Here is an 18,829-nt window from a genome sequence, read left to right as displayed (position 1 = left end):
AAATACACTTAACAGCCAGCTCCAAAACACGAACCAACACCCTTACCCATTTCAGAATGAGTTGGATAAAAATAAAAAATAAATTATTGTGGAGGTATTTTGGAATTTTCTGATTATGAGGGCAACTGGTGCTATGCATTTTGTTGAAACAATTAACATGTTTATTCTTTTGGAAAAGTCTCAATGTCAACAGTTAAAAAAAAATTCAATAGATGACTATTCCCACTCAATGCTTTTAATGCATATTTATGTTAAACATAAATATGCTATGTATCTGATTAAAGAAAATCCAGGCAAATTGGCATAAAATTTAAATTCCATGTTTACTCTCAACGCATTCAATCCGTATATAGGTGACACTCAGGTAGAAATACCATATATTTTAGTAAACCCAGAAAATACATGTCACTTGGCCTAAAAGGTAGAAACACATATTTAATGTGCATTTATGTTAAAATACAAGTCAGCCCACTGCTTTGCTTATCAAGCTTTGTATTATAATATGATAGGTTTCATGACCTCGTTCTGCAGTGACACTGCTGGGATCTGTAGTGCTCCAACTGGACACAGTAATGCAGGTGACAGGAGGTCATCGTGTGAGGCCTCTGAACCTTCCCCTATCCAAAGGATAGGGGATGAGTTATAGATCGAGGTGGGTCCGACCTCCTGCAATCTGATGAACGGGGCATCGGCAGTCTGCGGGAAGAGCCCGTTGCGACCCCCGCAGGAACTGCATCTGACACGCCATGCGGGGGTCTGCACGGACCCTTCCAGCAGACTGCCGGGGCCCCGTTTAGGAGACCGTGGGGGTTACCAGCGCTCGGACCCCCACAATCCATAACTTTTCCACCATCCTTTGGATAGGGAATAAGTTATTTTTCACTACACTACTCCTTTAACTCATAAAAAAAAATCAGCTATATACTATATACAGGGTGGGCCATTTATATGGATACATCTTAATAAAATGGGAATGGTTAGTGATATTAACTTCCTGTTTGTGGCACATTAGTATATGTGAGGGTGGAAACTTTTCAAGATGGGTGGTAACCATTTTGAAGTCGGCCATTTTGAATCCAACTTTTGTGTTTTTTCAATAGGAAGAGGGTCATGTGGCACATCAAACTTATTGGGAATTTCACAAGGAAAATAATGATGTGCTTGTTTTTAACGTAACTTTATTCTTTCATGAGTTATTTACAAGTTTCTGATGACTTATAAAATGTGTTGAATGTGCTGCCCATTGTATTGGATTTTCAATGCAACCCTCTTCTCCCACTCTTCACGCACTGATAGCAACACCGCAGGAGAAATGCTAGCACAGGCTTCCAGTATCCGTAGTTTCAGGTGCTGCACATATCGTATCTTCACAGCATAGACAATTGCCTTCAGATGACCCCAAAGATAAAGGTCTAAGGGGGTCAGATTGGGAGACCTTTGGGCCTTTCAACTGGCCCACGATGACCAATCCTAGATGAAACTGTTCATCTAGGAATCCTCATACATTGGATAGATCCCTCCAAAAATGTATGGTATGGTGTGGTATATGGGGTACAAAGATAGTGGGGCCAATCTTCATCAATGGAAACCTCAAGGCCACTTGATATGCAAAATTGCTACATGATGATGTGTTTCCCTCTTTATGCACTGAAGCTGGCACATTCCCTGAGTTTTTCCAGCAAGATGGTGCACCACCACATTATGGGTGTCAGGTCCGAGCATTCCTAGATGAACAGTTTCCTGGAAAGTAGATTGGTCATCGTGGGCCAGTTGAATGGTCCCAAAGGTCTCCCAATCTGACCCCCATAGACATTTATCTTTGGGGTCATCTGAAGGCAATTGTCTATGCCATGAAGATACGAGATGTGCAGCACCTGAAACTACGGATGCTGGAAGCCTGTGCTAGCATTTCTCCTGCGGTGTTGCTATCAGTGTGTGAAGAGTGGGAGAAGAGGGTTGCATTGACAATCCAACATAATGGGCAGCCCATTCAACACATTTTATAAGTGGTCAGAAACTTGTAAATAACTAATGAACGAAGAAAGTTACGTTAAAGCCAAGCACATCATTGCTTTTCTTGTGAAATTCCTAATCAGTTTGATGTGTCACATGACCCTCTTCCTGGCTGACTTCCAAATGGCCACCATGGTCACCACCCATCTTGAAAAGTTCCCCCCATCACATATACTAATGTGCCACAAACAGGAAGTTAATATCACCAACCATTCCCATTTTATTAAGGTGTATACATATAAATGGCCCATCCTGTACAATAGGGAGTTAATTTGATAAATGTATGAATTTTGCAAATTTTTATGAACTGTCTTCTCAATTGTGAATTATGCTGAAAATATTGCTGTTTCCTGATACATATCAATTTAGGAAGTAGCACAAAAAATTTTAATTAACAAAATAATATTATAATAAACAACACACATAAGCATTTCCACCAAAGTTTAATGGGTTCAATTGTAACAACTCGTAGTAAAGCATGAAATAAAAAGATTTTGTCCACAGTGTTTAATCACAGTGTTTAATTAAAGTTTGTTTTGTGCTCTAAACTCTTAAGATTATGGTAAAAAAAATGGGCTCAATATAGAAAGAAAATAGAGGTAGTAAAATACTATACCATAAAGACAAAACAAACATAAACGCAAGACAGATTATGTATGTCCCTAGTGACATTCCCATAGATTAAACACATAAAATCTTCAAATAAATAGGCAGCAAAATTACCTTTAAGTTATGGGAAAATTATGCTTCCGTTTGGTAAAAAATAGAGGACATTCAAAAAACAACAACTGACTTAAATATTGCCTGACAGAAATAGTAAAATATAAAGAGCCTTTTCACTTTTAATTTGCCATTTGCATTTCACATATTAGCAAAAAGTAGTCCATGAGTGAAAAAGACCAGTTGACATTCAACTGAAATGTCTTTCTTCCATAAGGAAGGCAGCAAATGAGTGTTTTATTGGTTCAATGTCTCAGTAGTCCAGACACTTATGCTTTTAATAGTTAGCCATTCATTCTGATTTTTAGTCACCAAAATTCGAATGCAGTCAATATTAAAAAGAACTTTACGGTCTAAATTGTCAATTTCAAAGTTTCCATTTATGAAATCACCTAACCTAAGGTAAGTTGTACATTTTTTGTTTTTCTTAGTCCCAACTAATCTTTCTCCAACCTCCAGGGTCCCATGGTGTAGAATATCGTTTTGACGGTCTTCCGTTCCTGTGTTGACTTTGATTTTGCTGATTTTGATTGGTTTCTCAAACACAATATGATAAAAGTCGCCACTAGAAGGAGGCTTGGCCCAAAAATATTCTTCAGCGCTACTATAAGCCCTATTAACCTCATAATTTTCAAATGTATGCATATTTGTGCTGAGAATTGCAGAGGGGTTGTCTGGTATATCAAGCAAGTCCTCTTCAAAGTCATCATCCTTCAATTTGTTCTCAGCACCTTTATATGATGAATAATATCCCATATGCTGAAAAAGAGATGGCTTAAAACGAATAGCCTCTTTTTGGGCTAATAGACCTCTAAAATGAATCAACAACCAATCACAAGGCATTTCCTGGTAGAACATAAGTAGAAAATGGGCTAGTCGCGGTAGATCGTGAGTATGATATAGTTTACCTATATATCCTAGCTTTGAAAACTCCAAGGTCACCCAGTTTGAGCCCTTCCTGGAATTTATTACCTTTTTAATTGTTGTCAGGAAATTCTTAGCACATCTAACATCATCTTCAAGCATTAAATAATAATCTGAGAGATTAGCACAAAAATTTAATAGAAAGGCATAGTCCACATTTTGTTTAGATCTAAATTTCACCCGGGTATCTGGATCATTGTAATTTCTTTTTAAGCCTTCTAATACAGGATAGTACTGTATTGGAGTATGGATAATCGCCAGTCTTCCTGCAATGATGTGATGGGAGAATTTTCTCAATATATCTTGGACAATACCTTCACACCAGGCCAGGTCAAAATCTGCTAAATGAACGACTACAGCTATCTCCTTCAGTTCTTCATAGCTTGACTGTTCAAATACAGACTTGATAGTTTCAAGCAAATAATTTCCTTTTTTCCTCTTCACAGATGATAGGCCAATTGTTAGAAAACCTATACAAAAAGAAAAGACATAGAGAATTCATACTGTGCTTTTCCTTTTCGCTTTATGAATAACAAAGTAAAGCAATTGTACCTTGTGTGTTATTCAATTGCTTTTGGATGGCTGAGACCTTGTAATAAAGATTTACCTCTTGAATATGACATACATTCAGAGCTTCATATGCACTCCTTTAATTTAATAATCCACCACTTATTATCATAAGAGGGCCTTGTTAGTGGTGTCATCAGATCTGGCAGCCACAAAATCACAATATTGATAAATTACAATGGATTGTGGGTAGAATTGTATGTGGTATTGAAATTGGGTAAGAATAAATGTTGCATAAAATAAAAGTCTTTCCAGCCACAGAAATTTTTGGCAATGGCCACATTTATTTTGTTTTATTGAGCTAGTCATATGGGGGCTTGTTTTTGCTGAATTTGATTTACCATATAATATACTTAAAATTTTTAAAATACATTTATTGGGATGGAATGGAAGACAACGCAATTACACCATTGTTTTATTCATTTTTACTGTGCTCCCTGTATTCTCTGTCATTGTGATTATCAAATTCATAAAGTGTTTGTTCTTTATTACTAGATTTAAAACTACATTTTTTTTTTATTTATACTGGACATGTGAGAGGATTTTGAGGTACATATGATTTTGAGGTACATAAGTGATTTTGATAGTCTGGACTTTTATGGTGAGATCAATTTTCTTTTAACATGATAACATTTAAAAAATATATTATTAAACTTTTTTGGGGGAATGTTAGTCTTCCTGTGTGACATGACTCCTGGGGGGCTTAATACTTCTGTATTGTGGTAAATTGTTCTATAGATGTATAACACTGCCAGCTCTACTTGTGTGTGGAGCGGGCTCAGCTGATACACCTCCTTACATTTTTATGTAAATACACATTGAGATAAAGTTAGGTGCACCTCTTTAATTTATGTTTTGTCAGGGACCGATCAGGGGACAGGGAGAGTGAGCCCTAAAACTGACTCTCCCTGCCTTCTTGCCCATCCACCCTAACCGGTGGATCGACAGCAGGGCGCCGGTCCCTCTCTGAACTAAAGTGCAGGGGCCTAATAAAAACACATACTAGTAAATAGTTGGTCACAAACCAGAAACATAACAGGAACATGGAACTCTATAGTATAAAGTTCAGAGGACACAGATCAGAGAGTTAGTACACAGAACACTATATCAATGGACATGAACAGAGGACTCAGTGGTCGTGAACAGAGGACACTATAGATAAGCGGTCATGAACAGAACTCCAAAGATCTGAATAAAGAACTAATAAATATATAGAGTTCAAAACACCAGACAGGAAAACGATTGGGCACTCACCAAGTAGTCCAGAACAAAACAGGAATAAGCTTAATCCCCTAGAAAAACCCCTTATGAACCTCGCTACAACCTTATGGCGCTCCCAATACAAAATTGTGCATATCCGTCCTATGCATGCAGTTTCAAATTGTAATCATACCAAAGAAACAAACTCATTAATTGAATAAACCTTTTCCCATTCGCTTAGATATAATCTTCATATATATATATATATAAGTATTTCACTGATTACAGATTATGCACAAAATTGCATAAGACACACTTCTTTATTTTAATTTTAATTTAAGTTTTAAAGGTGCTGCAAAATACTGTGTTTTTTCCATTCATACCAATATGTTGGGTTTTCTATGTAATTAAAGGGGTTATGCAGGATATATATATATATATATATATATATATATATATATATATATATATATATATATATATATCTCAACTGGCTACAAAAAGTTAAACAGATTTGTAAATTACTTCTATTAAAAAATCTTAATCCTTTCAGTACTTATGAGCTGTTGAGTTGTTATTTTCTGTCTAAGTGCTCTCTGATGACATGTGTCTCGGGAACCACCCAGTTTAGAAGCAAATCCCCATAGCAAACCTCTTCTACTCTGTGCAGTTCCTGAGACAAGCAGAGATGTCAGCAGAGAGCACTGTTGCCAGACAGAAAACAACAACTGAACTTCAGCAGCTGATAATTATTGAAAGGATTAAGATTTTTTTAATAGAAATAATTTACAAATCTGTTTAACTTTCTGGATCCAGTTGATATAAAAAAAAAGTTTTTTTCCTGGAATACCCCTTTAATCACTGTACCGCAAACAGGGCTTCTGGCTGGACAGCTGTGAGCTCACTAATTACGGAAATAGCATATGATGATACAGAATGCCATAATGAACTTAATCTTTGTTTTTTGCGTACTGAATGTATTTTATTCTTCACTTGTCGGACAAATATATGGAGGGTTAAATTAATTTATCAACCTATAGATCCCTATTAATAGGAATCCAAAAATCCCTAATTTCCCATATATGTTATCTTTATGGTGAACCCACAAGCTTTATTAAAGTAATTGTGCATAAACATATAATGAAGACTCACATGAATTAAAAATTAGCAGAGCAGCAGCTCAGTGTTTGAACTAATATCTAGCTAGTGTACATCACGGCCAGTGTACTCCAGCCTATTCTGATTGGCTATACTAAAGTGGAGATGCCCGGCGTGCCTGCAGTGCACGCTGAGCAATTTCTGAGCTACTGCTTTGCTTTATATTAAAATTGAGTCCCTACTCTGCCCCCCTCGACATGTTTCGCTGCCTCTGCAGCTTTATCAAGAGGTAGCGGGCATATGCCCGCTGAATGTATTTTAACCTCACTGACTTATCTAGTCACATACACTTTTGCCTGACGAAGGGTCCAGTATGGACCAGAAACGCGTTGCCTGTGTGTACATGAAATAAACAATTTTAAAGGGACAATACAGTGTTCATAGTCCTTTTATATCCAGACTACCAGCGCCAATACTGGCCAATTTTTTCAAACTATTTCTTCCATTGCCTTCCGTTAATTGACATTCATGGTAATTAGGATTTATTTTCTTTTGGACAGAAGACTATGGTTGTTAGAAGCCAAAAAAGCTTGGTTCAGTCACAACTAGTTCTGCGCCAATCCTGGTAATCCCCACCCCCTCCACACACAAACACTACACAGCAAGCCAACGTTTTTGATGTAGGCTTGCTGCAAGTTGCGCACTACTATGGGGTTTCCCAGCAAAAAGCAGAAAGATTTCGGCAGTGTGACAGAAACTTTCTGCATCTGACCATGAGTAAGCACAGAAGCTGGTGAGAAGAGAGAAGTATTTATTTTATTTTTTTTATTTATTTTTACAGGAGGAAGAAAAGGACTCATTTAGATAAAAAAAACTGAAGGGATTTTTTTTTTTTAAATAAATGGGTTAATTAGAGGCCTCAGCGGCTTTAAATTTCAATTTTTTTTTTTTTTAATCCTATATTTGAATGTGTGTGTTTCTTTTTTCTCCTGCTGCAGCTTTAGTTGATGTTGTTCTGGTGGTTTCAAACTTCTTCCATTTAAGAATTATGGAGGCCACTGTGCTCTGAGTACCCTTCTCCAGATCTGTGCCTCCACATAATCATGTCTCTGAGCTGTACAGTAGTTCTTTCAGCCTTATGACTTTGTTTTTGCTCTGACATGCATTGTCAACTGTGAGATGCCGCCCCGAGCCATACCTTAAGTGTCATAGCAAAGGGTCTGAATATTTGTCTACGTTTATGCAAACTTTTTGTTTTTACTTTTTAATAAATTTGCTAATTATTTTTAAATTCTGTTTTCACCATGTCATTATGGGGTATTGAGTGCAGAATAACATGGAAAACTAGATTTTTTTTTTGTAATACTGTTCTTTATTGTGGTAACCATGGCATTAAGGCAGGTTTGAAGGCAATGAAAGGGTATTTTCCCAGTCCTTTATCCTAGGTGATCTAGCAGAGATGCTCATCAGGTGATTAATTAATGAGGCCAACAGAACTGTGGGAAGTCTGCATATAAGGAAAGGAAACATAATAGTCTGGGCTCTCCCTAGAAGACAGCAAGGTGACTGTAAAGGGGGAGGCAGGGTTCCTTGTGAGGAGCACACAGCCAGGTGCTGTGAGTGACCCCCCCCCCCCCCCCAACAGTGAAGTGCACACACAAGCAGTCTTAATAGATTCAGCAAGAGGCTGCAAACGCTGTGTTTGAACAGTGAGTAAAAGGTTGCAGGAACTTGTGTTTTAAGCTGGTGGAGGCTAGCTTACCAGTTGATAGGCAGGGCATGCTGGGTTGTTTAGTCAGTGACTAGATGGTCTAGGATTTTGTTTTCTCCTGTGTTATGTTTTTATTTATCCTGCAACCTGTCTAATAAAGCTGGCGAGGAGCCAGACTTGCATAAAGAACTGTTGTTGGCCTGCTGAATGAAGTAGAAACATGTCCTGTGGCTGTGTCAAGGACGATCCCAGAGCAAACCACAAGGTGGCATCCCTACAATCGGTGGAGAATGCAGGCAGCACATTGCTAGGAGAAACCAGCGGTCGAGTTGCAGTGAAGTTGTTGGCAGGAGCAACCAACCGTGCATGTGGAGTACAGCTTTGGAGTACAAGAGAGAGGACTGAGCCTGTGGTGAAGGCATTGCATCAAGCGAGTGAGCGCTCTCTCAGGTGAGGAGACAGGTGGACAGGCCACCTGCGCAGCACAAAAGCAGTAAGCTGTGCAGGATTAATTGGCAAAGATGGGTCGACGTCGAAATGCCGTTGTTAGGAGCAACCGACGTGAATAGCAACCGGTTGACGCCAAGATGGATGCTATGGTAAGCACCTTGAGGAAATTGGCTGCAGCTCAGCAAGAGGACATCTTCGCACCTGATTATCCTCTGGTTAGTAGGCCAGAAAAGATGGACATGAGGACCCATGAGTTGATGGTGGATGGTATCCCGCTGTTCGTGGAACTGGTCTGTCACCAGGCTATATCCAGAGTCATGCCGGACATAATAAATTTTGTGAAGATTCCACCAGAGCCTGGTAAGACTGTTCTAATATACTTTGAAACATGTTATGGGACAGTAAGCCATGAGATGGAGGTGTTTGCAGAGCTTAATGTGGAGTTTATACTGGGCAGAAAACTTCACCTATTTTTGGCAGTTGTGGGAGGGGGAGAGTGTGCCAGAGAAGTCACACACAAATGTCCCAGAGGTAAAGGTGGGCACCGTGTCGCTAGTTGACTGTGAAATTCGCATATTCGATATGTGCGTCCTATTTTTTTTCATGCGAAAATTCGTAATGAAATTCACATAAATTATCATAAAAATGTGCATAAAAATTAATATTTGTCATTACGAATATATAGCACTATATTCTAAATATTCACGAAATCGCAAAAATGACGATATTCGCGGTAGAAATTCGCATAACGAATATTCACGCTCAACACTACTGGTGAACAGAAAATGTTGCATGCAGGACTGGGAAAAAAGTTTACAAAACACACTTTTCATGAGTTAGTTCATAGTGTTGCGAACTTTCCTGTAAATTTTGAAACTATGCAATGAGATAATGTTTTTTTGTGAAAAAATGCATGCCTATGTTTTCTGAAGTAATGTGTACTGCTGCCAACCAGGACAGGACAAAAGAAAACCTGTGTGAGCTGGTAGTAGGTGGTAAAAGGATGATTGCTTTGCTAGAGCCTAGGGGTATAATAAGTCTGGTGAAGCCGGACCCTGTTATAGTGTCCATACAGGCAGTTATTTGGGGTTGTAAAACTGTTAATGTCTGTTTTTCTACTCCTTATGGTACCGTGAGTCACAAGGTTGCAATAGAGCCCTTCTTGGAACTTCTTTCAGCAGTTATGGGAAGACTGTCAGGTGACTGGAGCAGGTACACCTGATAGGCCCACAACACCTGACTTGCACCACACACTAGTTGAGAGTTACTCAGCAGAGGCTGAGGACAGGGAGTGTCAGCAGTCACTAGAAATATGTCAGCTAGGGGTCTGCCAGTCTGCTGGGGGAGCTGAAGAACAGACCACAAGTCAAGTCCAGGAGGATCTAGAGACTCAAGTGACAAGTGTGCCTCTGACTGATACAGAGTCTTCAGTAAAACAAGAAACGAAGCAGGCGCTGGAACATGGGTTCCATCCACCAATTAAAGATGAGCCCAAGGTGGGGCTGAAATTGCATGGTCATCTGGAAGAGGTAATGTTGAATGGAAAAGAAGCTACAGTGACAGCTTGCTGTCACAGACAGAGTCCTGATTAAAGGAGATGTGATGTCTAGACCAGAGATGGACCATGACCAGAAAGGTCAAACCGCTGAACCAGATGTTGTTGCAGACTTTGGAGCTCTAGACGTCTCTGCTGGGCAGCAGAGAGACAGTAGTGGAGTGAAAGAGAAGTCTGAGAGTGAGCAGAGAGACAGCGAGAAACTGTCCGGGAACTACCCTGAGGCTCAAGGGGCCAAGATCCTTGCAAAGGGGTTAACCACTCCTAAAGGAGGAGAGGAGTCGGAACGAGTTGGCTTGAAAGAAGAGAGGCGACTGTCAGAGGACAAGAGAACGTCTCAATGTCCAGCAGTAAGAGTGAGGAGACCGCTGTAAGTAAGAGATCTCGGAAAAAACAAGCTGGTCTTGGTAAGAAAAGGGAGCAGATCCAGAATCCTGAAGAAACCTTACAGATGTTTTCCGCTAAATTGGCACAAAAGGAAAAGAGGTTCATCACTTGACAGAGGAGAAAGAAAAAACGCTTGCAGACTTGAAGAAAGAAAGAAGCGAAGCTTCAGATGCAGAAAGATATGGAGCTCAACAAAAGTGAGTTTACGGCTCTACAGGACGAACCATCCTGCTCCCAAGATCTTGTGGCCAGCAAGGAGGGCGAATTGGAGAGTCTGGCTAAGCAGATCTCATTCAAGGAGGAAGACGGGAATGTTTTGTGTGAGGCATATCAGGCTCTACAAAGTGATCACCAGGCTAGGTTGGTAGCCATGGAAGAGCTCGAGAAGGAGAAAGTGGTAATTGCTCATAAGTTGCAGAGTCTGGAGGCGTAGAACACAACGTACATTGGCCGACATTTATCATTTTCTTTAGACTGTTTTTTGTGTCTACAAAAGGTGCAAACAGGGTTTTTTTGCGACTTTTGGTTTACACATTTCTGCTGATTTTGAGTTGCAATCCACTGATTTTGGTAATACACATGATATGGAAGGGTTTGTGTAAAGGCGCAAAAAAAGGCACAAAGCCACTGAAAAGTCTCCAAAACTACACCAGACAAGATTTCGCTTAGCTTTTTGGTGTATGTGAAGAGAAATTTCAGAAAATGTGACCTGCACAAAATTGATCAAATGCTCTGTTACCATTTAATAAATGTGGTGCAGTTCATAAAACCCTTCAATATCATGTGCATTGCCATAATCAGTGGATTGCAACTCAAAATCAGCAGAAATGTGTAAACCAAAAGGCGCAAAAAAGGCACAAATAAACTCTGCGTGTGCCTTTTCTAGACACAAAAAACAGTCTAAAGACAATGATAAATGTTAGCCAATGAGCAGATGCGAGAACAACTGCTGCTCCCGGAGGATACGGTCAAAAACTTGACAGAATTGCTGGAAAGAGACAAGGCGAACTCTGCTGAGGTCAAGAGGGAGCAGCGGACACATTTAGAGCTGGAAGGAGACATGAAAGTCCTAAAAGAAAGCAGAGGCCAAGCTTTAGCAGAACTGGCTAAAGAGAGGTTAAAAGTATCTCAGATGGAAACTGAGGCCAAAGCCACAGCCATCTGTGTTGAAGAAGAAAAGCTGCTTGTGGGGCAAAAGCTGCTGGAGATAGAGATGCTTGATCTAAATGTGGTGGAATCTGAGCAATGGAGTCAACAAACAGTAGAGTCTGAAGCTGAGACTGAGGTAAAGCCTTATGAGAAGTCCTCTGAAGCTGAGACGGAGGTGAAACCCTATGAGAAGTTCTCTGAAGCTGAGGCGGAGGTGAAACCCTATGAAAAGTTCTCTGAAGCTGCAGAGATATTGCCATTTGATGGTGAAAATGCTGAGGCTGAGAAGTTCTCTGAGGCAGAAGCTAAATAAGAAATAACGGCAGAAGTTGCAAGTAAAGTCAGTGACACATCTGAAGTTGCAGGTGAAGAGAGGCCTGAACGAGCCAAGAGTTCTCAGCCTGCAGATAAGCCTGTGAAGGTTGGTGTCTGTTACGCCTAGCGCTCCGGGTCCCCGCTCCTCCCCGGAGCGCTCACGGCGTCTTTCTCCCTGCAGCTTCCCGGTCAGTCCCGCTGACCGGGAGCGCTGCTCTGTCTCGGCCGTTGGGGATGCGATTCGCACAGCGGGACGCGCCCGCTCGCGAATCGCATCCCAGGTCACTTACCCGTTCCCGTCTCCTGCGGTCATGTGCTGGCGCGCGCGGCTCCGCTCTCTAGGGCGCGCGCGCGCCAGCTCCCTGAGACTTAAAGGGCCAGTGCACCAATGATTGGTGCCTGGCCCAATTAGCTTAATTGGCTCCCACCTGGTCCCTGACTATATCTAACCTCCTCCCTTGCACTTCCTTGCCGGATCTTGTTGCCTTAGTGCCTTGTGAAAGCGTTTTGTGTGTTTAAAAACCAGTGTACCAGAACTCCTGCTATCTCCCCTGACTACGAATCTTGCCGCCTGCCCCCGACCTTCTGCTACGTCCGACTTTGCTTCTGCCTACTCCCTTGTACCTCGCCTATCTTCAGCAGCCAGAGAGGTGAGCCGTTGCTAGTGGATACGACCTGGTCACTACCGCCGCAGCAAGACCATCCCGCTTTGCGGCGGGCTCTGGTGAAAACCTGTAGTGGCTTAGAACCGGTCCACTAGCACGGTCCTCTCCATCCCTCTCTGGCACAGAGGATCCACTACCTGCCAGCCGGCATCGTGACAGTGTCCCTAACGAAAAGGCTAATAAGAGTCCTTAAAAAGAGGTCACTGTGATAGAAGCCGGGTTGTGGTAGAACCCCTCAGAGGCGCCGGATTCGTTCCAGAAAACACCGGAATAAAGTTTTCAGAAGAAGGACTTGGAGAAGAGTTTGTCTCAAGGAGAAAATGGACAGGTGCATTAAAGGGAAGTCTCCTGCTGTGGGGATCCGATCATCTAGAAAAGCGGACAGAGGTCCCCTCACCTGCCTCCATCTGTCTCCAGGGGTCTTCTGCTCGGGTCTGAGATGGAGCAGACCAGAGCAGAAGATCGCTGATAACACTGATCAATGCTATGCCCTATGCATAGCACTGAACAGTATTAGCAATCTAATGATTTCTATAAATAGTCCCCTATGGGGACTATTCAAGTGTAAAAAAAATATATTAAACAAATCTAGAAAATGTAAAAAAAATAAAAAAAAGTCAATAAAATTTTACCACCAATAAGATTAAAACTAAATAAATTAATAAACATATTTGGTATCGCCGCGTGCGTAAATGTCCGGCCTATCAAAATATAGTGTTAATGATCCCGTACAGTAAATGGCGTAAAGGTAAAAAAAAAAAAAGTTCAAAAAGTTACATCATAATCCCAAATTTTTTTATAAAAAATTTATTAAGTTTTATATACGCAAATGGGGTATCAAGAAAAAGTACAGATCACGGCACAAAAAATAAGTCCTCATAGTACCGCTTAAACGGAAAATTTAAAAAGTTATAGGTCGTCAAAATAGAGGATTTTAAACATACTAATTTGGTTAACAAGTTTGAGATGTTTTTTTAAAGTGGTACAACAATAGAAAAGTATGAAATAATGAGTATCATTTTAATCGTATTGACCCACAGAAAACATGTAATTTTTACAGTAAAGTGTACAATGTAGAAACGAAACCGAAATAGTTGTTTTCATTTAAATTTCCTCATGAAAAAATAAAAAAATGTGGGGGTTTGCCGTACATTTCATGGTAAAATGAGAGGTGTCATTACAAAGTACAATTGGTCACACAAAACACAAATACTCATATGGGTTATGGATTTTAGAAGGGGAGGAGGAAAAAACGAAAATGCAAAAATAAAATTGGCCTGGTCCTTACTACTTAGGGGTACTCCGCTGGAAAACATTTTTTTTTTAATCAACTGATGCCAGGAAGTTAAACAGATTTGTAAATTACTTCTATTAAAAAATCTATTAATCCTTCTAGTACTTCTTAGCTTCTGTATGCTCCACAGGAAGTTCTTTTCTTTGAATTTGAATTACCTTTTTGTCTGACCACATTGCTATCTGCTGACACCTCTGCCCATTTTAGGAACTGTCCAGAGTAGGAGCAAAGACCCATAGCAAACCTTTCCTGCTCTGGGCAGTTCCTGAATTGGACAGAGGTGTCAGCAGAGAGCACTGTAGTCAGACAGAATGAAATTAAAAAAGAAAATAACTTCCTGTGGAGCATACAGAAGTTTATAAATACTAGAAGGATTAAGATTTTTTAATAGAAGTAATTTACAAATCTGTTTAACTTTCTGTCATCAGTTGATTTAAAAAAAAAAAAAAAAAAAAAAAAAAAAAAAGGGTTTTCCAGAGGTGTTTAAGGTCAAAATGGGCTTGGACCTTTTAGGGGTTAAAGACAAGTACTGCGCTTTTCCTTTTTTGTTGTTTGAAGTGTGTGTGTGTGTGTGTGTATAGATCAGAACAAAATGTGGCAACTGGCAATAAAATGTGCCAAATGGACATTGGGGCAAGTCAAGAATTCCAACAAAGCAATTGCACAAAACAAGAAGAAGACAGCTCAAAATTATGTTTTAAAAACACTAAAGCTTTCTTAAGCATAAAATGCACTTGGATTAGTGCATTTGGATCCTGATCAAAACTATTACTTACGTTTTCTTGCTATTGGTATGCCAGCTAATATTTGATATGTAACATTTATAGATGAGGAGAAGTTAGAGAACTCCCTGACTGTATTGCCATAGGAATCTGAATTTAATTGGTGAGTAGAAGCATCTCTAAGTCTTTTATCTTCTTCCTAAATAAAAATACAAAATGCATATTTAATTTACATATTGAACATATCAATATTATTTTTCTCTGTTAGAGTATGCAAAATAACATATACCGTATTTATCAGCATATAACATGCACTTTTTAAACTAAAAAATAATGCGGGAACCCTACCTGCATGTAGTCCCCGGTAAATCCTCTGCTTGGTCCACAGCAGCCACCGTTAGTCACTGTTTTAAAGTGGCCACATCCGGGCTGCTGATCTTAAAAATGCAGCCGGCGCCTTGGCCACTTTAAATCAGTGACCATTGGACCAGAGTTGCTAGCAGGGGACATCATTCATCAGTGCTTCACTGATATCATAGCTCTGCAAGACCCGCCACCTGAGTATGCCAGAGCAAGTCCAGAGACACAAGCCAGGTAAGGGAAGAAAAAATCAGGGGGGGGGTAGAGATCAGGAACAGGGGAGCAATCAAAGGGAGGAAAAGAGGGCACATGGTAGCAAACAGAAGGGGGAAAGATGGCCCTAGGGGGGCAAACAGAGGGGGGATATGGCACAGGGGTACAAATAGAGGGGCGAAAGATGGCACGGGGGAGCAAACAGAGGGGGAGAAGATGGCATGGGGGAGCAAACAGAGGGGGGAAGATGTGGCACAGTGGGGATCAGACAAGAAGGGAATGAGCAGGCACAGGAGGGGGGAATGATGTGGCACAGGGAGGATCAGAGGGGGGAAAAGGATGTGGTACAGGAGGAATCAAAGGGGTGGGGGGAAATTATGCGGGGGAATTTAAAGTTGGGGGATTGATGTGGCATTAATTTTAGAGCTTCCAAGTCATTCATTTAATTTTTACTGAAATTTCCCTGAAAAAAAGGATGAGGGTGCGTGTTACACGCTGGTGCATGTTATATGCTGATAAATATGGTGTTTTTTTACTATTATTATAAAATTGATATTCTATTATTTTTACCATCAAAACAACTTAAATGATGAAATTACTCTATGGACCCTGTTAGCCCATGAAGTCAGTCATATCAAGAACTTAGGCCCAGATTAATCAAAGAATGTCTACGATAGAGCTATTTTCCCACATTTATTTAGGTGGTGGGTTTGACTAGTGTGCATCTTATTTATCAAGAAGGTGCAGCAGGATGATGAATTTTGTGCAGCTTTGCTGAGGGGGGGAAAAGCTCTACCACATACACTTTTTCTAGACGCTTGTGAGGGAGGGAAATAGACACTTTCCAGGGTCCTGAATTTGGAAGGTTAGGTATTTTTACTTACTTTCACAGAGCTGCCGGGACATTTTTACTTGCGTTTTAGAGGCGACAATCAAATTTGATTGCGGTGTCTAAGGAGTTAAAGCCAGGCATCACCGTGATTGGTGATGTCTGGCATTAGAGATGGGTCCTGGTGGGAGATAGCCACCAGGACCACCCAGCTATGACCTGCGCTCAGCTCCTGAGCACGTGTCATAGAAGGGGAGTGGGACCCTGTCGTCCATAAGAGGTTAAAAGTTGAATTGTGGAAGGTAGAATTGATTCTCACGCCTACTGGTAGGTGGTGCTTTGCGCCTAAAAATGTACTTTTGCGCACAAAATAGCGACTTTTGACAAAAGTCGCAAATGGTCAAAAAGAAAAAGTTCTATGGGTAGGCTAAAAAAATGAAACTGTCTATATCAAAAGTTGTACAAAAGCGGCTAAATATGCTGCTTGCACCTGAACTGCACCAAAACATAGGCAAAAAAAAAAATGCTCTAAAAGCAATGATAAATCTCCCCCATAGTGTGTCAATATGTTTGATTGACATGTCAAACATTGTTTTCAATGACAGTTAAGCTCTAAAGGGGTTATCCATGGTTAAAAAAAAACAGAGTTGATTTTGTCAATAAACAGCACCACATTGATTCCCTGGTTGTTTGTGGTATTGCAGCTCAATTAATACAGTGAACAGAGCCAAGTTGTAATACCACACAAAACCTCAGGACAGGTGTGGTGTTGATTTAGAAGAAATCAGCTCTGTTTTTTCAAATCCTGGATAACTCCTTTAATTAAATTCGATTCGGCCGTTTCGCCAAAAAAAAAAAAAAAATATTGGGTTTGATCCGAATTTATCCGTGGTGAATTTATATTAAAAAAGGGCTATTTCTGGACTACAGAGAACCTCAATAGGGGCGTGGAACACTTTATTTTGTTCTAACATGCATACGGAGTGTGCTGGGGTAGTGAAATAATACTGTTATTCAGAATGACATGCAGATTACAGGCATCGCTTTTAGAATCACTACGGCAGAGCGGCACAATGACAGAGCCTGGAGGTGGCATCAGTATGAGGAGACCATATAGTGGCTGAATGACACAGTGTGGAGGTGTTGGCAGCATGAGGAGACCCTACAGTGGCTAAATGAAACAGCGTAGAGGTGTTGGCAGCATGAGGAGATCATATAGTGGCTGAATGACACAGCTTGGATATGTTAGCAGCATGGGGAGACCATATAGTGGCTGAATGACACAGCGTAGAGGTGTTGGCAGCATGAGGAGATCATATAGTGGCTGAATGACACAGCTTGGATGGGGCTGAAGCATGAGGAGACCATGTTGTGTCTTAATGGCACAGCCTGGAGTTGGCAGCAACATGAGTAGACACTGGGGCTTCTTAATCCCTAAGATTAAAAGATGAATTTTGAAATGTAAATTGAAGGTTTAGGGTAGCTAGTGGTACCATAAAAACATTTTAGGCCCAGACCCAGGCCCAGCAGCGTCAGTAAACCATATATTGGCTGAATGACACAGCCTGGAGTTGGCTGGAGCATGAGGAGACCATATAGTGTCTGAATGGCACAGCCTGAAGTTGGCTGAAGCATGAAGAGACCATAAAGTTGCTGAATGACACAGCCTGGAGCTAGAAGCAGCATGAGTAGACATTAGGGCATGAGGAGACCATATAGTGGCTGAATGACACAGCCTGGAGTTGGCTAAAGCATGAGGAAACCATATAGTGACTGAATGGCACAGCCTGGAGTTGGCTGAAGCATGAAGCGACCATATAGTGTCTGAATGGCACAGCCTGGAGTTGGCAGAAGCATGAGGAGACCATTGAAATTTTAGAATTTTAAATAGAAATTTAAGATTTTTTAATTGAAATTGAGGAATTTGAAATTGAAATTTGAACTCCCAAGTGTTAGTGTCCCGGGCTTCGGCGTGCGGATACAAAGGACCAAATCTAACAAGAGTCACATGTCACATGACAGTACAATGACAGAGCCTGGATGTGGCATCAGTATGAGGAGACCATATAGTGGGTGAATGACTGCCTGGAGTTTGTGGCAGCATGGGGAGACCATATAGTGTCTGAATGGCACAGCCTGGTTTGGCTGAAGCATGAGGAGACAATATAGTGTCTGAAAGGCACAGCCTGGAGGTAGCTAAAACATGAGGAGACCATATAGTGTCTGATTGGCACCGCTTGGAGGTGGCTGAAGCATGAGGAGACCATATAGTGGCTGAATGGCACAGCCTGGATTTGGCTGAAGCATGAAGAGACCATAGAGTGTCTGAATGGCACAGCATGGAGGTGGCTGAAGCATGAGGAGACCATATAGTGGCTGAATGGCACAGCCTGGAGTTTGTGGCAGCATGAAGAGACTATATAGTGGCTGAATGGCACAGCCTGGAGTTGGCTGAAGCATGAGAAGAGACCATATAGTGGCTGAATGGAACAGCCTGGAGTTGGCTGAAGCATGATGAGACCATATAGTGTCTGAATGGCACAGCCTGGAGTTGGCAGCAGATGAGGAGACAATAGGGCCTCACAATCTCTACCAATATTTGTTTATGGTAGCACTAGTTACCATACATCTTCAATGGACATTTCAAAATTCATCTT

General features: G+C 40.9%; 1 protein-coding gene across 2 annotated transcripts in view; it reads right to left on the bottom strand.

Annotated features, from left to right (window-relative positions):
* Nucleotides 1-2,439: 2,439 nt before the first annotated feature.
* Nucleotides 2,440-18,829, bottom strand: part of MGAT4C (MGAT4 family member C) — a 175,149-nt gene continuing 158,759 nt past the window's right edge. For both annotated transcript variants that reach the window (XM_056574404.1, XM_056574405.1), the window contains 2 exons: nucleotides 14,825-14,969; nucleotides 2,440-4,127 (listed from right to left, as the gene is read on the bottom strand). In XM_056574404.1, the coding sequence (XP_056430379.1) occupies nucleotides 2,971-4,127; nucleotides 14,825-14,969 (1,302 nt within the window). In that variant the 3' untranslated portion in view covers nucleotides 2,440-2,970. The remainder of the gene's footprint in view (nucleotides 4,128-14,824; nucleotides 14,970-18,829) is intronic.

This window comes from Hyla sarda, chromosome 4 (genome assembly GCF_029499605.1).
Source record: "Hyla sarda isolate aHylSar1 chromosome 4, aHylSar1.hap1, whole genome shotgun sequence".
NCBI classification, from domain to species: domain Eukaryota; kingdom Metazoa; phylum Chordata; class Amphibia; order Anura; family Hylidae; genus Hyla; species Hyla sarda.
Note: the sequence above shows the minus strand (reverse complement) of the source record. Positions and strands in the feature narration are given on the sequence as shown.